A 23,438-nucleotide genomic window follows, 5' to 3' on the forward strand; every position below is an offset into this window, starting at 1 on the left:
CAGAAATATAAAACTGCCTAGTTTGAGTATCGGTAAAATTTTCACAAAAACGTCACGGTCGACCTAACCGATTTCGACCGAGGCAAATTTGCGAATTGGCTCGGACTGTAATTTAATAGCGCGATTCTTAACCCCCGCTGTGGCACAAAGTTTACCGCCCGGGGCGAATGAATATTTCGCTCACGTATTATTTCGTCGCTTTCCTAATTTTGATTTTCACTCGGTGGAAAGTTGAAAAATTTTCATTTAGCTCCCTGCCTCGCAATTCGCGGGAAATAAAGCGCCGAATGCGGCGTTTACGAGCCATTCACGATGGAAATATAAATATGAATGATAAAATGAGTAATATTATTAAGAGTTAAATAAGTAAAGTATTAAATAAAAAGAAGACCTTTTTGAAGACACTGAATAAATGCTCAAAGAGTAAAATAATAATATTCTCCATCGTCATCTATAAAATCAATATATGGAAGCTTATAGCAACTGCACGAATTTTTATAATTTGAAGATTACTCTAATGAACATTTGAACAAACTAAAGTCAGACACACACTTATGCAAGAGAAATTTTGCGACCAAACAGAAAGGACTAATAAAAAGTAAGATCAAAAGTCTTTGAATTTAGCCCTTCAGTCGAAGAAAATAAATGTCGTATTCAAATATTATGGTAATGATTATAAATATTGCACGGACCATCTAATAGCGTCGTTCCAAACTACTTTTTGTTTGGAAAGGATGCGCGCTAGACAATACACCTATATTCTACACTGCGCACAAAACTTTTTCATTGCACATAGTTTTTCTGCTTTTAGGTTACTGATTGCTAAATTTTTCTTTCAAGGCGTAAACACGTCTGGTTAGTATGTTCAAAAAACAAAACAATTGGTCCGCAAACATACTCATTTGCGATTCGACAGAGATGTCGCAATCCAATATTATAAAATATTTTATACTCGGACTTAAGAGAGATACGCAGAAGACTCCAGGGAGTCACAGCAGCAGAGACGAACCAAAAGACCGCATCGACAAAGGAGACATTAGAAAATCATCCAAAGAGCATCATAAAAACACATCACATCAATCCCAGCTGCTCTATCAAAATCACACCCGACAATAATACAACTCGACACGCCAGATCATACTTTTTGGCGTTCAAGACTTTTTATTTTAAATTTATCGCATAAAGCAGCATCCATTACAAGCTTTTCTGGCGTCTATTTGGTTGCAAACTCACACCTATATGGCTTCAAACCCCGAAATATAATTGTTTATATGTTAACAAATTTTAATTTCGCTCTTAAGTCATAAGGATTGCATATTTGCTATCTAATTTTCAAACGCATACGATACAGGTAGAGCAAATAATAATTTATATTATTATTCAAAGTAGAAATATATTAGGTCATAATAGAACGAGACCAAAGGGTCGGAACGAATTGTTTGGAAATTTGACACAGTGTCTTGTCGGCGAAATCTTAGGCGTTCAGCCAAGTTACGGGAACGAAGCCCGGATTGGGATTCCGGGAGTCTAGGGGCGAGTCAGTGACCTGAACCACCGGAAGGAGACGAAGCCGAGACTTCGGAAAGGGTTAGGGGTCGGTGGAAGATAAAAGGCCTTAGCGCCCTTAACGGCTGATCCGACAGCCGGCTGGAGAGACACTGACTTATGCGACGAATCCGTCTTGCGATTAACGGACTACTTTTCTTGAGGCTAATTAATATTTTTATGCTTGAAGGATCGATTGCAAGATAAAAAATAAAAATAAATTCGTACAATGGGAAAAATTCACAAAAAAATAAATAGTTAAGGCACTTTACTTAAACGCAAAAATAAGGGTACTTTTTATTTAAATATATGTTGATCAATTGATCATCTATATATTATATAAAAAAATACAATAAACAAAACCATGGATGCTATTAAATGCGTCAACAAAATCTTTTGCCAATAAAACTATTCTAATACTATAATAATTTAGTAATTAAACTAGCATTGATTCTCGACCAAAATATAATATTTTTATATTTAATATTTATATGTATTTTAACATACATTTTTTAAAGAAAAATTAAATCAACCTGCCTTTGCATAGCAGTATTACAAGTAAAAAACGTTGAACACCACTCGTTTACGAGTATTAACTTCCTTTTGTCGTAAAAAGGTTTATCTTGGTTTTCATTTATCAAATTTGATTTGGGAACCGTTTGTGTGCTGAATTCGCATTTTTTATTTCCATTAAGCCGACGAGGGTCGGAGGGACTGCTGCCCTCAGGTGACGCCATTAAAATGTATTATGACGAAAAAATATAATAATTCAGCGAGTAACATTTTTGAAACTCGGATAATAAAGCTTTTAGGTTCTATTCGACATTGATATACAAATATGTTGAGGCATTAGTCTAACAATATTATGACGCTTATATATTTTTTATCTAAGATATAAAATATATTGAAAGACAAAAAAATTTTCACTGTTATCAAAATTGCCTTTGTTTGCCCTATAAACTTCTTAAAACTGTATTGTAGATGAGAAATGATGTTTTGATTGATGTATAAATAACCAGTTTATCTATAAGAGCTAAAAAGATACAAAGCAATACACGGGAATAATGATTATTTTATGAAGATACGACATTTGATTTACTTATAATTTTTTAAGTGTAAAAAAATTTAATTATGTATTTTTTCAAACGCAAAATAAAAATATAAGATTTTTACAAGATCTAAAAAAATAGTGTAACATGACGTTGTAAATAGTTTAGCTTTGTATTCTTTAGTTACAACTTCGTTTATGTTTCATTCAAAATTATTTTAACTATCAAATGTATTTTTATTTACTTTTGACAGTAATTTAATTATGACGTATTAAGGTATTTTATTAGACATTTTTATTAAACAAATTGCTTTTCTTAGATTTGAGTTTCATGAATGACACATATTTTTAATAATAATGCGCAGTGTTTTTAACGGACTTTTGAATTCTAAAGCAACAGTATATTCATTAAAAAATAGTAAATAAATATATCTTACTATTCATTATTTACTACTAACCAGGGTGCAAAAAGCAATTGAATTTTTGACTAAAAGAAAAAGTAAGATTCTGAAGTTTAAATTATTAAATTAATAATTAAGAGAAAGAAACATCAAATACATAAATTTATGTGTCCCTACGACAATGCTAATAGCTAATTAGTATATAATCAAACCAAAAATCGTCAGGATCAAATTTTTAATCTTCAAATTAATTTTTCGTGATTAATAATAAGCAGACCTCACTACATTTGAATGTTTGTAAAACTAAAGAAATTATTCGCTTAGAGATTGATAAATCGCATTTCAACCGAGATAATTGTACTCGAGCAACATCAATAAGATGTGTTGATACAGCCTTTAGCTAAGCACACACGCACAGATATGTCCGACGGACACCAGGACAGATCTGTCCGTGCTTCGCCACACACGCAAACTCAGACATCAGTCTTACACGATTTTGTGGTAAATTTTTGACTTCTGAGAAGTAATAATTGTTTTTGCGCTTTCCTATTGACCAAAATTTGCTTTTAATACACTTACCCAATACACAATAAATTTTGAAATAAATAAATCTCTTATATAAACTTTGTTTAATTTTTTATGCGGTTTGTGGCATAGGAAAAGTTGCTTCAAATTTAATTTAAATGATATTTAAATTAACATTTTTTTTTAAAAACGCATAAAAAGAAGTGAGTCTTGGCACTTTTTTGTCTAAAAAAAAGCTCTGCATATTTACATATTATCGATTTTATTCGAGTGCCTTACTTTTATGAGCATTAGGATACGACTCGCTGAGTTTTGGCGAAAAGTTTTATGTCACTAAGCATTTTTATAAACACTTATAAATGGTGGTGTTGGTAATCAAACTATTTTAGAGTTTTGGAATGTTTTAAAAGTCACATTTACGACTTTTTCTAATGTCTGTTTCTTTATATTGATGCAGGTAATATTTTTTTTATGTATATATATATATTGAGGTTAGATTGTCAGTTGATTATATTTTTTAACTTTTTGAACCTTATGTTAAGGTATTTATTATATTTATATTAAGTTTTTTCTGATAATATTAGGTTAACCCTAGAATCCTTGTAACTTTACACATTTTAATACAAATTTAATATAGTTAGGATTATATTGTAGTATATAGAAGCTTAATTGATATTTTGTTCTTCTCGCAGTGAGCTTAACAACACCATTGATACTTAAAGTTTGCTTTATGAAGCTTATTTATCAATTCGAGTTTTAAGTGCAGCACTCTAGCAAGCACTCAAATCAAAGTTGATCCGTTCAGATTTATATACAATTCGAACGATTCGGAAGCAAAACAAAACTACTGCGACACAAGCGCAAAGTTTCCAATGGAAGCGAGGAAGAGCTTCCCGCTCTTCTAATAGAGATAAGCGTTTTCAGCGCCGCCGAAGTTAATTACAATTCTTATTCAGTTAAGTCGCCGCGAAGAGTGTATTTTAAGCACAATTGGCCCGTCCTACCCCGGGGGTTGGGGTTAAAATTGGGAGTTTTGCGCAATTGCAGACGCCGGATTCGGTTCAACTCGCACAAACCCCTCGAACTATGCTCAAAGTCGCATTAACTTAAATGTTAATGTGTCGCACGGTTAAGGCGGCCGACGGGGTTAACGGCAACGAAGCAGGATGCCAACCCTTCTGGGAGCCATAACTCTTGCCCCGCCAGCCCATATCAGGACCATGCTTAAGTATAATCCGGTACCTTCGACCCCATCAAACGTGCCCATCTTATCGCTGCACGCTTGGACGCACCGCGCCCAGGACCCATTGTGGCTCCACTGGTGGAATCGGATACGTTTTCATTGTTTTTCCGATTTAGTGAACAGCGAATGTATGGTTATTGGATTCTGAGTGTGTTAATGTGTCATATTAGAGATGGGTTAACACTATTCAACCTTTTAAATTAATTGATTTGAATCTGCACCTACAGTAAATGGGTCACGTCAAAACTCTTTGGACATTCACAAATAGTAAATTAATTAATTTTATATAACTATACAATAATAATCCTAATCATTTATATTTATATGGTCTTTAAATAATAAAAAATGTAACGTAAATATTCAGTACCCTAATTTCACTGAATTGACAATATATTATAAAAATAAACGTCTTATGCGTTGATACAAAATTATTCTTATTTGCAAACACCTAAGTGAGAGACACGTGGGATTATTAAAATTGATAAAAATAAACGTACAAAATTAACTAAAATTCTGAGCTATATAAAACTATTAAACAATTACAAATCTCTAGATAGATTAAATAAAATTTTGCTAAAAAAATTCTCCCTTGTATTGGCTTTCACCACAATTAAGTTTGGATTTAAGCAGCTTAATAAATGTGATTTTTTAGCCAAGTAGATAACGGAAAATCTATTATAAATTGCCTTAATTTACCACAGTATCGAAATATGATATTTTGTGTTACAAAGATCTCTTTTCCGTTTATTGATGTGTGTAATTATATAGTAACAAAGATTTTTACTTTCGTTGTTTAAGCGGTCGTTATGGTGACCTTTTAATTTTTATTATTGGGTCAGGTGATTAAAAATTTTCCATTCATATCATATGAATATTTACCTATCATTCAACTAAAAATATTAGAAAAATAATAGCATTCCTTTTTGAGTAAAATATTTAAAAACTACCCTATCGCACCGAAAATAATCTCTTGAAATTAAAATCAATGGCGTGGGGAGCGCCCGGGCGATACAAATACCATACAATTACCACATTTCAATAAACTTAAGAACTGTTTTTTTTTTTTATAAAAAACATATATTTTTTATAAGCATATAATATGTAAAGGGCATGCAGCGTAGCTGGGGCTGGCGGGTTAAAATAAACCGCCTGCTCCATTAAGTTTTGGCATATTGAAGACATGCATAAAGTTACAGATTTTGTATTAGATAATTATATGGAGGGGGAGGGGGGGCAAAGGTATTAATCACCCCGGGTGGTATAAACCAAAAGAGTTAAATTATAAATAATTAAGTCAATTTTCGTCTGTTTTCAATATGTATTCAACGTCCCACTAAATTACCGGACGACTAAAAAAACACATTTCCGTTGTTTCAACATGTAAAAAAGTACATGATTCTTAACACTGTATATAGAAAGAGCATTCGACACTATATGACACAACATGACCTATATTTTTATTAAATATATAGCTGCACACACAATGATTATACTTAAAAGATTCAATCTAGGTTGTTGCACTAAATAAAGAATTCTCGATGCTGCGTAAAAATCCAGCTGGAACTCAGGCCATTTATATCTACTCATTCTATATGAAAATGACATTATTAATTAAAAAAAACGGTTTTAATGTACGTTAAAAATACAGCCAATTAATTTTTACCTAAAAAAGTCTGATTAATATTTTTGCTATTAAATTAAATTTAAGTGTATAATAATATGATCTATTTTTTTTAATACGCAAGTGTACAATTATTTATGGATATAGTTTTAGTACGCTAACTAAATTTAGTTCAAAAAACATTTTAAGGATGCTAGCCACATATATTACACTGCTGTAATTGTTAACGAAAACATTCAAGACATACTATATAATTATGGAGACTAGAATATATAAAATATTTAATTGCGATGATTTTAATTAACAAAATATTACAATTTAGGGTGATTTTTGAAGTTTATGTATTAAAATTCAGTGCCATTTTTGCTTTAAAAATGCCATTAAAAAGCTACAAACGATAAAGTTTTGCTCCAAGTAAAAATAGCCTAATTGCCATTTATTGTACAACTACAATAGTAAATTATACTTTGAACTCACTGGTTACCCATCGCCGAAATAACCATCTGGACAGTTTTTTCTCTTAAGGTGATTCAATAATTTGAGCTATCAACTACTATAAAGATACATATTTTATCCTAATACCAGATTTGTATGATAGTTCTAATAAAATAATTTTATTATGAAATTGTTATTCTTCACAGAAAAAAAACCATCAAGACTATTCCATCAATGCCATGACCCAACATACTCCCCACACTGAAAAATAGTGAGAGATGGAACTGTTGTCTTAAGCCACATTTTTTATAATAAATGTATTCAAAACTAAATCTTTCTATGTCATGTATTCAAATTTGTTTTATGTGTGTTATCCTTCACCGCGGCGTGGCGTCGCGCCAGCCACGCTGTGCACCCGCCCCGCTCGCTGCCCCTATCCCATTTTTAACGGATCACACGCTAAGCCTTCTGAATATTCTCATTAGTCAGCCGACTGGAGCTGTAAATCGCAAGAACTTCTGTTCTTCGCAGGAGATTTATAAGACGCAAACACTGCCGTGTAAATCACGTCTTTGGCCATATTTAACTTCCTACCCCGCGACGGGATTTACTACCCTTAAAGTCACGCAATGGCGGGAATCGATCACGTGATCGGCTCAATATACATACGTTTATATATTTTTCGTAACGCCGTTAAGCATGGCTAAAATCTTGTGGCATGGAAATATTGCTCGGTGCTCTTTCATGTGTTTCGACCATTACATTGCCGCGACCCCTTTAATAAGTCTTGGGCAATTAATTATGACCTGTGCGACCAATACGGTCGCCATGTTTTTCACTAACTGTACACCTTATTTCTACGAACATATACAGGCGGTCTAAAAAATTCCCGAATTGACTCAATGGCACTTTGTATAAGTAATTTACATTAACTTCTATATATGAACTGAGTTTCTAATGCTTATTAAAAAAAAAATAACAAGTGTATTTTAATGAGTACGACAAAATATCATACATAAAATTTATTTACATCGTACATACATATATAAAAAAAATACAAAATGCATCAAAAATATAAAAATGTGGACAGCAGTATTGAAATTTTATTTATAACTGACTTTTAGGTAATGTTTTGGATTAAAAAAAACTTAATGAAAGACAATTAAGATATTTCATACTAAATTGGAAAAGGTAGAGGAATCGCTCAATTTTTTCATCACCCACTCTTCAAATTATTAGTTTGTCTCTACAACTAGCAATATAATATAATTTGACAATATATAATAAGAGTTCGGGTATTTTTTGAGCTGCCTACGTATGCTGAGAGTATTTTTAATACGGCGATAAAGTCAACGTGGCGTACAAGGCGGCGAAAAGGGCATTATTATGGGAATTATTATTATTTTTCTTTGAAGAGGATAGTCATAAAATATTTGCCGCATGTGGAATGCTTTTCCATTAGAATGTAATGGATTTTTAAAGAAGCGTTCGCTATAAATTGCAGGTTGCCTGTGTACGTCTTATGAGACAATATTGCAGTTAGCTCCCTTCAAATTTAAGCTTAATTGGAAAACTGCATTAAAGCAATATGAAACGATTCATGTGGTATTTTTTTATTTAAAGTAAATATACATATATTACTTGACTAGTGAGTAAAAGGTTTATTTTCTATACTTTATAACTGTTAAAAATTTTGTACTGGAATATCGATAAAAGTATATAATAAAAAAAAAGTAATATATAAATATAATTAAAAAGTATATTCAACTATAAAAATTAATTAATAAATACTTTAAAATATGTATATATGAAATTAATAATTACCATTAATATTCTGATTTCAAACAATAAATTTTATTATTTGATTTCCGATAAATAAAAAATATAAAACTGGAAATCTTAATCATATAAATATTTCGCGCAGCTGTTTAGTTTTTTCATTATTTTTTAGCATAATAGTAAACATTATTGAGCGAACTTACTCATTAAGGTAGTGAGGATTGCCAAAGCAGACAAATCAAGCCATTTTAAAATTTACATTACACATATTTATTTATTTATATTTGCACTAGAAAACAGTTTTATTGCATACTATCTTAACTGCGTGCCATCTATCAACTTTTGTTGGTAATTTGTATTCTTGTGTTAATATTTAAGGAGGGCTTTACTTTGTAAAGACAACTCTAAAAGCTGCTGTCTGTGTGGAAAGTACCGTGAGTGTCCCTATTTCAGATTTAAATGGGGCGGCTGGCCAAGGACAAGTTTAACGAATGGCGATCTGTATTTTTAGAGTAAAATAAGACATAAAGACAGCCCAACAAGCCAATGGCTTTAAAAAACTCTGGCACAAGGCCAAGAAATAGGAGAGTGCGCTATCCTTTCTGATTTTATCAATAACCCAAGATCAACTGCCATCATTATTATTAGTATCTAGTGAAGTAAAAAGGGTCTTATAGAAAAATTGAAAAGCGTGTGCTTCTAAAAAAACATCGTTCCAATTCAAAGTAAGAAGCTGTATAAGAATATTATGTGAAAATATTATTTTCCATAAATGTCACTTTAAACAGTTAAATAAAAAATATTATCCCGATTTTTTTTATAGAAAATAGCAATTAATAAAAATGAAGTATAGTATATAATCATATAGTACAGCGGTCCTTATGTTTGTTTTTATGTATAGAAAACATAATACCTGAAAGCGGTGACCATTCTATTCCACTCGAAAGCGGATACAGTAAAAAGTCTCATAAATCTTTCGCAGACTCTCGCTAACGACTTCCGGGATTTTTTCATCTCATTTTCGTGTCACAATTGCACTTTCCAGCACATGCACCGACGATAAAGACAGGTGTAACTGTTCAAAAGGACTGCCCACTCTATCATTACGCCCCATTTGCTCGGGCGTTAATTTCGGGCCACGGCGGTTCGAGTCTACCGGCTGATAAGACAGTTTTATGTTAAAAATTTACGATTCGCGCTGTACTTCCTGTATTATGTGTATATGTGTGTGCAAGGCAAATTTTAAAATGTCCGCAAGTGCTTTGATAAGTGTTCTAAATTACGGCAATATTTCATATGGCCTGAACTCCCTCTTGAAATTTCATTCTTCTAAGAGATTCCGTAATGAGCGACGTTTAATCATCGCCATTTGTTCCCGTTGGGATCTTTATAATTTTTTCGAGAAAAATTCTCTTAATTTTTTGGACAATTATTATGACGTTACGTTTAAAATTTTAATTATTCTTTATACAGCTAAATATTTTTAAACCTATTTAATTTGTTATATTTTATCTTAATGCATTTTTATTTGCTATAATTAGATTATTCAATATGAAAGAATAAAGCTAACTGACTTTACCCTAAATGCGTATTATATAAATGAGACTTGGCGCTTGCCGTAGAAAATTGCAAAGAAAGTTTTAAGAGAGTCAAAAATAATGAAACTGAATTTTTTTATGTGACTTAGAACTAGATAAGGTACAGGAAACAGACGCTTTACAAGATTTTGTCGAGAAAGTTTAAAACTTTATATATTTTGCTGCAAATACAAAGTAAAAAGTATATGGTCACTTGTTAAAAGGTAACAATAATAGAAACATTATACAAAAACATGGGATTCTTAAACATAATTAATTAAACTGATGATCAGCTTAAAAAAATATTACTTTTAGAAGCATCTTATTATTTTCATAAATTAAAAGAAAAATATATTGTCTTTAAATATAAAATTTCATAAAGTATATGTCTAAAAATTTTATTAATAATTTAATTTTCAATTATCAGTAGTTGAACTAAAAATTATCTAAAGAAAGCACATACCAAAACGTATGCTTGAAAAAGTGATATTGTACCTATACAAAAAAGTAAAGGTCGGAGTTATCGGCTTTTAAATTTAGTCTGCCTTAAGACCTGGTAAAGGTTTTAGAAGCCAGAAAAAAAAAACAATAATTATTTAATTAAATTATTTAATACTTTTTTCACATCGACTCATAATTTATCAATATGATGCATTCTAATTAATTATCTGTCGGTACCTCACTATCGTGACATACCAAAGCTAGCGACTGTGCTAATACTGGACGCTCAACTTTATGGGTTTTAAATTTAAATTTTGATTCGTTTAGATGTTTTCAATTATATTTTAAGTATTAAATCGCTGAAACTATAAATTTATTCAGTAGATGTTCAAACTTTAGTGTGGGTTGTTTTTGAGATGAAAGAGCATTTCTAAGCTGCATATATTAATTTAACAGAAAGGTCGGCTATTATGTTAAACTGAATATTAGACATTTTACTGAAGTAAAAAAATAGAATTTTATATTTTATTTGTAGTGTATTATGTTAATTAAAATTGTAGTAAATGAAATAAAAGTGTAAATATGTACAATATAAAGAGGCGTATAAATATAATTACTATTACAAAGCTTGTCACTCTGCTATTTATTGTAAATAAGTCTTATCATGATTAATAAGTGGTATAAGTCTGTGACGAATACCCGAAAAACCTGATTTTGTAACATAATAAATTTTTATTTTTATTGGGTCTAGGAGATCAGAGTTAGTGATTATTATATAAATTAAGCATCACAGATGAGGTTTAACTAGATTTTTCTAATCTTACAGATACTTATTTAGATAAAAATTAATAAAACATTGAAGGTAAGCTGCAACATTAGTTAAAAATTAATAAAATGTCACTGACTTACAGCCTGGTGGTTTAAGACTAGTGTCTCATTACTTAGTAATGTGGTTGATTGTATAAACTTTGCGCTAATGACGGTTATGATCTAAAGGAATATTAAAATATTCATGAATTAGTTATAAATTCTAAATCATATCATATATATTAAGTAAAAGAATCGTTATGCTTGCACTACACTCTCTGGAAGTTGTCCGAACCGAAGTTCACCTGAAGTCGGCTAAAGTCGCTGACTTCCAAGTAGTGGCCACACTGCCACAAATTTCATATTCCAACCGGACGACGGCCGTGAACGACGTTCGCACGGCGGCTGCTGTCACGTACAGCTGACATATTTGCGCGCGATCGAAAAATGTGCCAAATAATCGCAATTTTTAAATTGTCATATTATTAAAATTACGCTACTGATAATTATAAAAGTTTGTGTGGGCACTCACCAATACAATATCAGTGAAAACTTTTCGCTCGTAAATATTAAATTTACGCAAAATCTTTGTCGGCCTTTGCAAAATGCCATAAGGTATAAAAATGATACTTCAGAATACGAACACAACATCTGTGACTATCCTAGAATTTGTCGCCATCGGTTCTAAATAAGAATTCGCTATGATGTGACATTTATATAAACCCATCTAGGAAAATACATAAGGATATTAAAAACGATTTTTTTTAACAAAATCAAGCATCACTAATTATTTTTTATTTATTCAATTTTATATGAAAAAAAATATATTAACGATATCTGTTAGAAGAATATACTATGAAAAATAGAATTAATCCCTTTTGGTGCCCTAAACTATTTAAAAAAGTCAGTAAGAGTATGTTGAGGTCCCCGATAAGCATGTGGTATTATAACTTGACCACGTGACCACGATGTAGCGCTCGTCATGCGTGTTGACCATAGGACGCCTACGCGCATACTGAAATTGAAGCAAGGAATTTGTTTTATCTCAGTTTGCGAAAAACCATATCATTATCGCTTTCACTCTTGTCACTTAACATGCGAGAGAGCGAAAGGGGAAGTATCTCACCGCTCGCGCTCGAAAGAGCAGCTCCGACTTCAGTCCCTTTGACTCGGAAATAATGCCGACAATGTTTGGAAGCACTCGAAGCTGGCCAAGTTTACTGAATTACCCCTTTTTTACCTTTCGTTCTCGGTAACCTCGGACAACTTTTGAGAGATTTTAGAGCGGGCAGAACCGAACTCGACCGAAGTAACCCCGAAGTAACCCACTATATTTTCCGTCCTTGTTAAAAGAACCGTTAGACTTCCTACTACGCAAAATACAGAAATAATAAATCAATAAAAAGCTATACAAATTATTTAAATAATTTATAAACAGCTCTTAAGAAAAAATCAAAAAATCTTTTTATATCTATCTAAATTCATACATTTTAAAATGAAAAACTAAATTTAATTTAATTTTACAAATAAAGGGTTGCACTTTTAGTATTATGTTATTGTTTCGGGAATAATATATTGGCTTACAATTTTTTTTTATTAATTCTAGTATAATAAAATCTTTTATAGGAACTTAAAGAGTGTCACGCAGCTGATATTATTTAATCAAGTGTACGAATAAATTATTAAATGATTTCAATGCGACACGAGTTTAGTCATAGACTTTTCTGAAGCAAGTTAATAAGGCACGCGTTTAATTCCAATAGAATACATGCATTTTATGTAATAAACATATTGCGTATTTTCATAGATTACCATCGCTTTCGATTTTAAAGAGGGGTTGTGAGAAAAAGCTTATAGAAAATATAAATCTATGTACTTTCGCGGCACTAGTTATATTAAAAGTAACAAATGGTACAGGTAGGGGCAAATTTTGGGGTATTCATTTGAATCGCATTTATTAAAATATTAATTAATGAGTATTTACCTTCTGGAATGGGCTGCCTCGGCCGATAAGTCATGTCTGAAAAGAGAAAAAGAAATCATTGTTAAACACAGCGTGACTGTTTGACATTAGGTTTTTATGGTCTTGTAAACTTTTTTCCGTCAGCGGTGCACCGCGGGGGAAACTTTTAATTAAAAGAACTTTAATCTTTTCAATGTCTACAAGGAAAAGTTTGCCGTCTCTCGTTCTTGTCAAATAATGCTCATGCATTCCCCTTGCCGCGAACGTGCCGGATAAATTTCTTATGTACTACGCGAATGAATTAGTTAATTATCTCGGGGGGCACGCGTTCTCTCCATTTCAATAATAAATCCTTCTGTTAATGTTACCTCTCTGAATGTGTTTAATGTAATCTGAATGTGTTCAAAGTGCCGAAACAGCGCGTATTTGCAGATGTAAAATTCATTACCGGTAACAATGCAGAGCTGAGAGCTGTAAAATATTTAATAAATAAATGACCGCTCAGTGTAATCCAAATGAAATTATGATAGGTAGAGTTTGTTCAGTATTTAATGAAAAATAATTCATAAGCATGAAGTCGAATACATAATTGGAATAAATAACTAACCAACTCATAAATAAATACTGGCATTTTAATATGACAGGTCAAGAGCTTAAAATTAAAATATGCAATAACAAATACGAATAACTTGAAACAGAATAAATTATGATGTTGTTAAATATAGAAATACATTTACCATTGCTGGTATACTGATGTTAGGAATATTTTAAATAGTATAGAGCAAAAGTTACTCTAACACTCACAAAGTAACCTTACTTCATATTTTATAAAAACTTGAATTTATAAATCAATTATAACGCTAAAAACCTTTCTTAGTTACTCTTGGTATTTTAATCACGGAAAATAATAATTTTATTAACAATACAGTAACTAAATTTATTATTTAAATTATCTAATGATATACAAACTTAAGTATTTTAAAATAAAAGCAATAGTCATTGAGTGCAATTGTCCGTTTACAGATAATTCCGAACTAAATGCTGTTCATTTTTAACTTAAATTGTAACCGTAGGGCTTAGGCCGTAGATACCTAATTAAATTTGACTAATAAATAATTGTAAGTATGCTTTATTTAACGTTTGAACTATATCGAGTTTTGTACTAAAATCACATTATCTTAAATTGATAAAAAAATATATTTCATACTAATAAGACTATGTTTTTTTTTTCAAATGTAAGTGTATAAGTTTTAGTTTTTTACTGAAAAATATTTTAAGGAAAAAAGACAACATGATTCTAAACAATGAAATCAGGAAAAAACCTGTATAAAATAAAGTTATAAATCGTGTGCTTATTGCACATTTATTAGTGCTTCCGAGATGAAACTCTACTTCCTTCGCTAGGCACCAGGGCTAGCGACAGTTTTTGCGCCAATCTGCAGTTGATCTCGAGTCAACAACAGCGAGCACAAAGCACTGTACCTACTCCTTATCTTGGACTGACATTTCTTGTTAGTTCTAAGTCCCCGATTTGTCTAATTAAAGCAATATTTAATTTAAAATAATATAATTTGCTGTGAAAAATATACATATTACCCTGGATTGTAAGACTGACACATTTATAAAATATATTTAAGAAGTATTGTTAGTCAAATCTTGTTCTCCAATTAAATGAACCATTGGTTAATGGCTCGTGAAAGGCTTTCATTAAATGCATCGGCCAAGAACCGATGCTGACAGGCAAGGACCAAAAAAAAAGATGAAAAATGATCGTTGAAAGCACTGTCGGCGCGAAAATATCCCAAATCGTTTTTGGCTTAATGGTTTTTTTTTCTTTATCGGTGCGGATCCGGCCGTTTTCGTTTGGTAAACTCGAGTTCGCTCATTTTTCCCGGACATTAATTATCCGGAATTCTCTAGTGCCGCGGGACGAGATTGGAAGATGAGATAGACGTTCTTTTTATTTAGCGGTGAGATTTCTCTCGGCGGGTAGAACGAATTAAACCGCACCGGGGGTGGATGTGTAAACGCGGCTATTATATAACAGTGCTGGTATATAATATTGTGCGCTTACATACTTTTTCATAAAGATAAAACAGTTTACTGTGTAATTTATTATGATGAAATGTTTTAATAATACCGTTTTGCGTGTATCAAAACGCGACCCACGCATAGTGGCCCAGACATTCTAAGAAGAAAAGCATAAAAACTACTTATACATTTTTATACAAAATTGACAATAAAAAAATACAATTTTATATTAATTATTTTGATTTTTATAGTAAAAATTTTTACGTTAAATACTCATTATGATTTTATATAATAAACGATTTATAAACAAACGTTAGATACAGCAAATCATAAATTACTGTTAGTAAAGTTATGGCTATTTATTGTGTCGAACAGCTTACAGCTATACTATATCTTTATCTAGAATACCTTAGGATACAAATCATGAGCCATAGTGTTTTAAAAGTATAAATTACGTATTGCTATATATTACATTTTTGCTATATACATATGTGCAGTTAAACCAAAACTTAAAGCAAAATTAAAAAATATGTAAGGTACTATATAAATTCCAAATAAAATTTAAACAAATTAAAGGCATTGCAATATGTGAAACAATGTTAATTTTAAGAAACACTGTTTCTATGATTATATGTAAAGTTCCCCAGTTTATTAATATGCATTGATTTTTAAGTCATCTAATTGCGAGCTAAAATATCCAGGTTATATAATAAATGATATGGTTATTCGAATAAAATCAAATCTGCTTTAAAAATGCTAGAGATTTTTTTAAGACGCTTTTATCGAAACAATTATTATTTGTCTTATTAGTAAAAAACAAATTAGAAAAAGCATTACTGCTGTTCATTTTCTTATTCTAAAAAAATACACGTTATCTATACACTTAGCCCTATAATAACATATGATATATGTCACCAATTATCAGACTTTCAGCCCAGTGGTTAATACTTATGCCTGATTGGCTTACTCAGTTTGTACACATTTGCCCGTTGTAACGCATTGGTCTTACGCCTGTCAACGTTACAACGATTAAATAAAAATTAAATAAATAAAAAATATTAAGATTATTAGGATACTATATAATTCTTACAGCAAAAAATATATTTATTTAACAAAAAACATGTGTCGTTAGCAAATTACTTTATAGTTCAAAATTGTATATAAACAGCAAATAATCCGATTAGATCTGTATTAGACCAAAATAAAGAGTCTGGTTCCACCCCGTAGCATCAGCAATAATAATTGGAAAGAACGTTATAATTTCTCTTTATCTTAATGATATATAAACCAGAACAGTGTTCTAATCAATACATTTATTTAGAGACTCAAGCCAATATTTTTTTAATCATATGTTGTTACCTGATAGGCGTAAGCCCAATGCGTTTTAACTGGGTAAATTTGTACCAACTGAGCTAGTTAATCAAATTTAAGTATAAATCACTAGACCGAAAGTCCAAGAATCGTTAATATTTAAATTATTATGTTAAATATATTTCATTTAAAATGAAAAAATGTTACTCTACTTTATAAATAAAATCTGCTGCTGTGGCTCAAACCCGCAGCCTCTGATTTACCAGTCTGCTTATTGGGGCTAATGTGGAATCAGACCACTACTTTTCATTGCAAAATTACGTGCTTGCATATCTGATTCCATTAAAAAGAAATCAGTAAAAAATATAATATCAAATTATTATAAATTAAAGCGTGGCAATACAGTACATATAAACAAAAAAATATAGAAGATTTTCACAAATATGAAAATAATGATACACAAAAATAACATGAATTATATTGAAATTACTGTTGTTGTTACGTCAGTGAAATTGCTTATCACAGGCACCAAGAAATATAAAAAAATGGTTCGATTCAGAATTCCAAGAAGCAACAAATTACGCAGCAAGGAAATCATTCAAGATAATTTATTGAAAGCTACAAAATACTATGCAGAAAAAAAATAATAATCCACGAAGAGAAAAATCGACAAAGTGAAAATAACCATAAGTTAACTAAATTTAGAGAGCTTGAATCTAAAATTTTAATTCGTCAGGATGAAGAATAAACCATCAGAACTTAAAAACCAAGATCTTATATAGATGGATGGAGCATATTGATGACCTGTTAAACGACGAAACTCAAAACACGACAATTACTATTGCGAAGGGATACAAAGAAGTGGTAATGAACCCTATTTAGAGAAATTAGATACAGCATTAATGCGTTTTAAAAATAATTGGTCACCAGGTACAGACTTATTTTCTGCTGAGATACCAAAAATAAACGAATGTACTCTTCTATAACACATACAAAAAAAATATAAAAAATATTTGCTAGTATAAAAACTGACCATCTGAATAAAATATAGGATTTCTATGTTCGATACATAAGAAATGAGTTTTAATATTATTAAATACAACAAATATTTTTTATCTAATAATATAGCGGGTCGAATGCAGTTATATAGAAAGAAAAATAGTAAAATCAATAATAGACCAAATTTTCTCAACTTGAAAAAAATATAGAAAATATCAGGGAATTCAAAATTGCGATTCAGCAACTATTTTGGAATTTTAAGTTGCATATGACTTAAATATAGGTAGATTATATGCAGCCATGCAAGAATTGGGAATTCTAAAGACACTTATTCGCATGATAAATCTTGCGATGAAGTTTCGATGGTCTGCGATAAGGTGATGCACTGACATGCAACATGTTTAATATTGCACTAGAAAAAGTACCTAGAGATTCCAAAGTCAACAAGCCAAATCGTCGCTTATGCAGATGACATAGATATTTTAACACGGTCAAAACATAAAATAATATATAAGCCCTTAACGCTTTTGAGTCATTCACCAAAAAATATGTCTAAAAATTAAGGAATATTTAAAAAAATAATGATGAACATACTTAAGGTAAATTTTGTTATTTACTGTATTTAAAATTTTACCTTACAAATTTTTTAAATAATAAAATATTTATAGCGACCATTTTTTTACATGGAATGTGTGATGATGACTTAACAAAAAATTACGATTGTTTACAAATTGACAAACAAAAAAAATAGTATATCATTTTGCTTTTTTAATTATTTATAAGATTGAATTTTTTACCTTTACAAATAGTGAACCATATTGCAATTGCAACCACAGTGTTAAAATATATTTTTTTATTATGTTTATTAGATTTTGAAACATCTTGTGGGCAAACATTTAATATAACTAATTAGAAAGTAATTATATTTCTTTATAAAACTTCATTTAGTGAAAGTAAGCTGAATTTAAATTTTTTTTAGATAGATCCAAAGGAATAAATATTTATTGATCTTTATTTGCCGAAAGCATAGTTCTTTGATTTTTGCTATTTATTAATCTTATTTTTTTTGCACTATTATTATGATTCGATTTTTAAATGAAATGTAATATATTAAAACGATAATAATAATGAATAAAAACGTCCATAATAAATTGTAACATTCCTATTATAAATTGTTTATAACATTACTAATAAATGTAGAAAATATATGCATACATCGTAAACTGTAAATTAAAAAACATAAAGGTTGTACTGGATTAAGCAAATTACTAATTGTTTAGCGAAATAGTACGCTCTTTATTCCGAGAAGGAGAGCTTTTTACCGAAAATAATTACACGAACTTTTATTATATATTTAGTCATACATTTACCATAATTTATGTAGTTTTTTTTTTCTGTCTCCAAGAAATGATTTTAATAATATAAAATGTAATAATATGAAAATTATGTAATTATAAAATAATATTATATTTTCATATTAAAAAAATCATTGAGAATTTATTAATATTTTCGTGAACACCATTTAAAAACATCCAACTTCTGTGTATTAAAAATATGTATATTTGAGATTGCATAGCTAAATCAAATGTTTCATAAAAGTAAAATGAATTTGTATCATTTCCAAAAGTTCCTGAACAACCCTCATGAATAACTACAATCAACCACTATTCAGGTCAGAATAATATGTATATTCTCCGGTTTAGTGGCCAAAAAGGTGTGCGAAACATTTTTACGCACGTAAGTCAGATTCTTGAGTCCTCTGCAGTCGGTAATGAATAATTTTACGTTGGCGCAACTTTATTTATAGGCACCTACCCGCCGGCGTTAGATCGCCGCCGAGGGTGTCGTTCAAAGTGTCAAAAGTTAATTTAACCACCCCTGGAGGGGATGACTTAGAACGCTTGTTTCAAGAAATCTCAACCCTCTTTTCGTGAAGAAAACAGCCCTACGCCGGCTTTGATTACGCCCGAGACTCCGCAGGGGCGATACGTGTTCACGTGACGGAATTTAACTTTGACTCCATATACCTGCCTATAGAATGCTACGTTTTTAGACGAGGGTATTTACTTTGGCCTGGTTTTAGATGGTACGTGGTATAAAATACTGATTAAAATTGTTGTTTGCAATTAATTTACAAGTGTCAACTAATAATTTTGCTCTATTTAGTTTAAATTAATTGTGTCATTTTAGTCGTACTTTAATTTTAATTTTATTTATAAAAAAATGCTATCATATTTTATTAGATAATATAATAATATATTATCATGACTTGACAAAAACATCGCAAAAAAGCAAATGTCACGTGAAAAAATATTACGTGACTAAAAGATGAGTCCTACTTTCTACTGTCTCTATTATACATATATATGTATAATATTTTTATCATACAAATAAAATATATTATTAAATATTGTAAAAATTTTATATTTTAGGATTCTTTAATTTCATAAATAAAACTGCAAAAAATAAATTATTCAAATAGCAAAATTTTAAATTAACACGAAATTGGGGATCTAAAATAAATCAAGTTTTTTTATTTTTTGGTTAAGTAAAATAGTTTAAGCCATAATTTATACGTCACTTAAATGACTACTCAAATAAACAAAAATAGAGGTTAAATTGTTTTGAAACTTAAGCTATACACAGTCACACTTAAATCTTTTGTAAAAGAAGATCTGTTTAGAATATATCTGCCGAGATGATCATACAAAACGATTAGCCGAAAAAGACTTGCCATTTAAAATTCACCGCTTCATTACATCATCTATATATGTAGTAATTCATATATATTTATAAATTAAGCTATTCTAGTGTCTATTTGGCTGCAAAAAAACATCCTTCTGCCTCAAAATCCGAAACAGTGATAATGAAATTAAGCAAAATTATGTTAATTTTTGCTAAATAATTACAGAAAAATATTCATATTTAAATGAATAATAAAAGCAAACTCATAACTTATGCACACTATGTTTAGAACTAGACATTTCTTTGTTTGTTTCAATCATAAACACGATTATCTCTGAATCTGAATTATTTGAGTTTACTCCTGAATCTATCGTTCAGTTTTTTTGGTCCACCCAGCATTATATTTTATTCTCGCATAAAAAACGATACTAATACGACAATATATCGTCATACGCACAATTTAAAGGGTGTATAAAACTGTGTACAAACATACACATGTTCATGGCGTCGTTTCGGATCTTGGCATCGGACACGTGTTCCTGACACGGCGCAGCTAGTTAGAATTATGTCTGGGGGTAAGAATTTTCCCGTGGCGAGATATAAACTTTTCGCCACAGCAGGGGTTGCGAAAGTGAGTTGTGGCTACGTCATCTGGGGTTTATTCCGCAGCCTTAGCCCAGGCGACAGTGACAAGTTCTCGTTGTTATCGCGACCAAGCGCCGCGCTCGACATCAATCAAGCTGTGAATATGGGGCGAACGTCGCGGCCGAAACGTCGCGCGAGAAAATCGGAGAAAGCTTGCCAACCATGAACATATGTACGTATGAATTAATGTAAAATTAATTAAATACACACATAATTAAACAACAAAAATTAATAATATATAAATAAATATTATGCTATTACAGATAGATTTTTAAATTAAAAAAAAAATTTTTGAACCACAAATATATAAGTTACCTATATGTAAATTTTTATTTATAGACCTCTGCAAGTTGATAATAAATCAATTCAAATTTATACTCTTAGGGTAACATAAATTAAGATTAAGTATATTACAGACAATTAATTGAGGTAATATTTACATCATAATTTACTTATGCAGACGCATTATAAATAATTTATAATTCACGATACTTTGCTGCTGCTGCAGTTAAAACGTCAAAAGTTCAACTCTTGATGGTGTATCAAAATTTAAATGAGCTATAAATTAACTTTAGGTTATCAAAACGACGCGAATATTACCTCTTATCCCGTTGGAGATTCACAACTATATTATTATTAAATTTTATATATTCACGTAAGATATATGTATTTTTTACTAGTATGCTATCCATTGAAAGTCTAATCAAATACTGATATATTTAAGCACATAAAATTGAAAAATATGATCTCCTTAGTCTTAAGGATTTATAAAAATCAAAAATGGCAAACTACGAATGTTTGAAACAAGCTGAATAAAAATAAATATATATATAGTAAACAAGAAAAAACGACATATGAAATATATGGCGATACATTTTTTCGCAGTGTAATTATGAATATATGTCAAAGTGCTGCAGATGCACCCCTTTGACATAGTAGCTTAGCTTTTTATTTAATTAAATGTTTATTATTCTGTGTATACTTTGTGTAAAACAGTTTATATTTTTTATACTTAATCCGCAAGACCGCAATTTAAAACGACAGTTTTTCAGCGCCAAACACAATGGGCCAGTTTAACTATTCATCCGTTTCGAATTATTAAAACGTTTTGTTCGGGTTATCGAAAATAAATATGTTTGCTTATGGGGCAAAAAAAATAAAGGGCAAAATTTTGCAAATCACTTCCATGAACGGGGCGCGGCTATGATTTATGACCGCGAAAAGTTTTGGTTGTTGCGGGATTTGAACACACACCCTTTACAAAGTAAACATTGTGTGTGATCATTGTATTCATAAGAGGTTGTGGGCTTATTTTGTGTTATCCCAAGACTTATGATAGCTTTCGTGTTCACCGAGAGTGGTTTTGCGGAAAGGTTCTCTCCATACAACTACAATTTTCTCTACTTGTGGTACTTATAATATTAAATTTTGATAACTAGATCATGTAAAAAACCAAAATTACTCAAGCGTTTGATATTGAAAAAATATAATTAAAATTTTTAATTTATTTTTACCTTTGTTTGAGCGATGCGAACCGCTGCGGGGAATTGGTGAATTGTCGGAATAATCTGTAAAATTACAAAAAAACAACCTTTGGCTTACTGATTCAAAGTTTTCAAAGACATAGAAATGTATAAGGCGTTTAAAAAATGACAAAGTAGGCCAATGCAAATTTATTAATCAAGTAAATTAATGCTGGAAGTGGCTGTGTTTGTCTTCAACAATTAAATCAACATTACCAAGATGATCTAATAATAAACGTATTAAATTATTTTAACTTAATAAAAAAACCCACGAGTTACGCTGTAACTGTCTTAATATATGCAACATAAAATCAATACAAATACAAATGATGTAAAAGTTGGAATGACACATAGTTATCGTTTAAAACATCTTTGTTTTAGGCAAATTAATTGAATAGCTGACTAGTTAGAGCTATAAGGGACAGATGAGCGCTGATTTCTTGGCGCAGAAACAAAGATAAGTTCCAGATATTTTTGATGGTATATATTTTACAGTACTACATATAATTTTACTGATATGAGCTAGTGCGGTAAGTGTCACAGTTCCTAAGCTTTACACACATACATTCACTAACATTTAAATTATTTATAATTAAAATAGATTCTTGTTTTTTAAAAAAAATTTTGTTTGCCAATCCAGGATAAATTTTAAATAATATAAGTTTCATAGAATTATTTGAGAACATTTGATGACAATTGACGCATTTGGAAAGAAATACTCCATCACGCATAATATTGATTATTGCATATTTTATTAATCGAAATTATATTTTAAAACAAATTTTAGCTAAAAAGAAGAAAATAATCTAGATAAATTTTAATTACATAATGTCAAACAAACTTCTTTGGTTTCAATCCA

General features: G+C 30.4%; 1 protein-coding gene across 4 annotated transcripts in view; it reads right to left on the bottom strand.

Annotated features, from left to right (window-relative positions):
• LOC148227969 (agrin-like) overlaps positions 1–23,438 on the bottom strand; it is a 497,006-nt gene that overhangs the window by 220,530 nt on the left and 253,038 nt on the right. For all 4 annotated transcript variants that reach the window (XM_088200279.1, XM_088200278.1, XM_088200277.1 and 1 more), the window contains exon 2: positions 13,407–13,442. In XM_088200279.1, the coding sequence (XP_088056405.1) occupies positions 13,407–13,442 (36 nt within the window). The remainder of the gene's footprint in view (positions 1–13,406; positions 13,443–23,438) is intronic.

The sequence above is a fragment of the Plectrocnemia conspersa genome, unplaced genomic scaffold, assembly GCF_051122295.1.
Source record: "Plectrocnemia conspersa isolate PC_06_02 unplaced genomic scaffold, ASM5112229v1 ptg000012l, whole genome shotgun sequence".
Lineage (NCBI taxonomy): Eukaryota > Metazoa > Arthropoda > Insecta > Trichoptera > Polycentropodidae > Plectrocnemia > Plectrocnemia conspersa.